The 1204-nt window shown below is 36.0% G+C and overlaps 1 protein-coding gene across 1 annotated transcript in view; it reads right to left on the bottom strand.

Annotated features, from left to right (window-relative positions):
- Positions 1-1204, bottom strand: part of PCCA (propionyl CoA carboxylase, alpha polypeptide) — a 605786-nt gene that overhangs the window by 428803 nt on the left and 175779 nt on the right. Inside the window, exon 7 of the mRNA XM_006846664.1 lies at positions 162-293. Within this exon, the coding sequence (XP_006846727.1) occupies positions 162-293 (132 nt within the window). The remainder of the gene's footprint in view (positions 1-161; positions 294-1204) is intronic.

Raw genomic sequence — 1204 nt, 5'->3', positions numbered from 1 at the left:
TTGGAAACCCTATACAGGGTCACTATGAGTCAGAACCAGTATGACAGAAATTAATAACATATATATGCACACAAACATAATTGTATTTTATCTTGCACTTTTGACAGAATGTTTGACTTAAGGTTACACTCTATAAAGATAATAATAAAATAGTTCCTCACCTTGACTACCCCATCAAAGCCAGGAATTGTGTTGACCTTTGCTTTCTTCGCTAATAATTTACTTTCAATCTTGTCACCCATGGCTTGAATAGCATGTGTGTCGGGTCCAATGAAAATGACATCTTCTGCTGCCTGTGGAGAAATAAAGGTTGAAATTGATAACAAAAAACATCATGAGGCTTGATATGAAATCAAAATTTTATAAAAGAATCCATACAGATATAAAGTAGCAAAAACAAATTAAAAGAAAGCATTTAAGACAATATACAAAAGTTAATATTATATTACATATGAGGATAAGTCAAAGTATTGCATTAAAGGTCCCAATTCAATTCATACATGCTTGGGTTTCTTTAAAAAAAAGCTTAAATATTTAATTATGTTTCCACAATGAGAGGATGGCTGCAAGCAAATTCTCTCAGGAATACACTTGTCTTCGTCATTAGGGAAAAAAAAAAAAAAAAGGTCCAATGAAAACAGTAGCTTCCAAGGGGATCGGCTGGGCTAGTTCATTTAAGGTGACAACTCAGTGTAAAAGGTTATGGCAACTGCTTTCTGGGGTGGGGATGGGGGGTTTCTAAAGGGTAATCTGGGTAGGTTTTTCTTGAAACAAACTGGATAATCATAGGAGAACATTAAGAAGATGTTTTAAGGAAATGGAAAATTGCATTGGTGGTAAACAGTAAGTGTTCCAAATAATTTTTTTTTTTTTTCATCATGCTACCCATGCTCACCAACACTTGCCAGTCAGTTTATCATAATGTGGTGGCCTGAGTGTTGCTGCGATTCTGGAAGCAATGCCACGGTTATTTTCAATATTACCAGGTTCACCCACAGTGAACACTTTTCAGCTGAGCTTCCAGATAAAGAGAGACTAGAAAGAATGAGAATCAGTCTACTTCAGAATATATAGTCACTGAAAACCTTGCGAATACCAGTGGTGTATTGCCACCAGCAGAATACTGAATACTGAAACATAATGAAGAGCAGCAGAATATTGTCAGATACAGTGCCAGAACACGTGCCCCTCAGGTTGGAAGACA

The sequence above is a fragment of the Chrysochloris asiatica genome, unplaced genomic scaffold (genome assembly GCF_000296735.1).
Source record: "Chrysochloris asiatica unplaced genomic scaffold, ChrAsi1.0 scaffold00029, whole genome shotgun sequence".
In the NCBI taxonomy this organism is placed as follows: Eukaryota; Metazoa; Chordata; class Mammalia; order Afrosoricida; family Chrysochloridae; genus Chrysochloris; species Chrysochloris asiatica.
The sequence above is the reverse complement of the archived record's forward strand: the minus strand, read 5'-3'. Positions and strand labels throughout refer to the sequence as shown.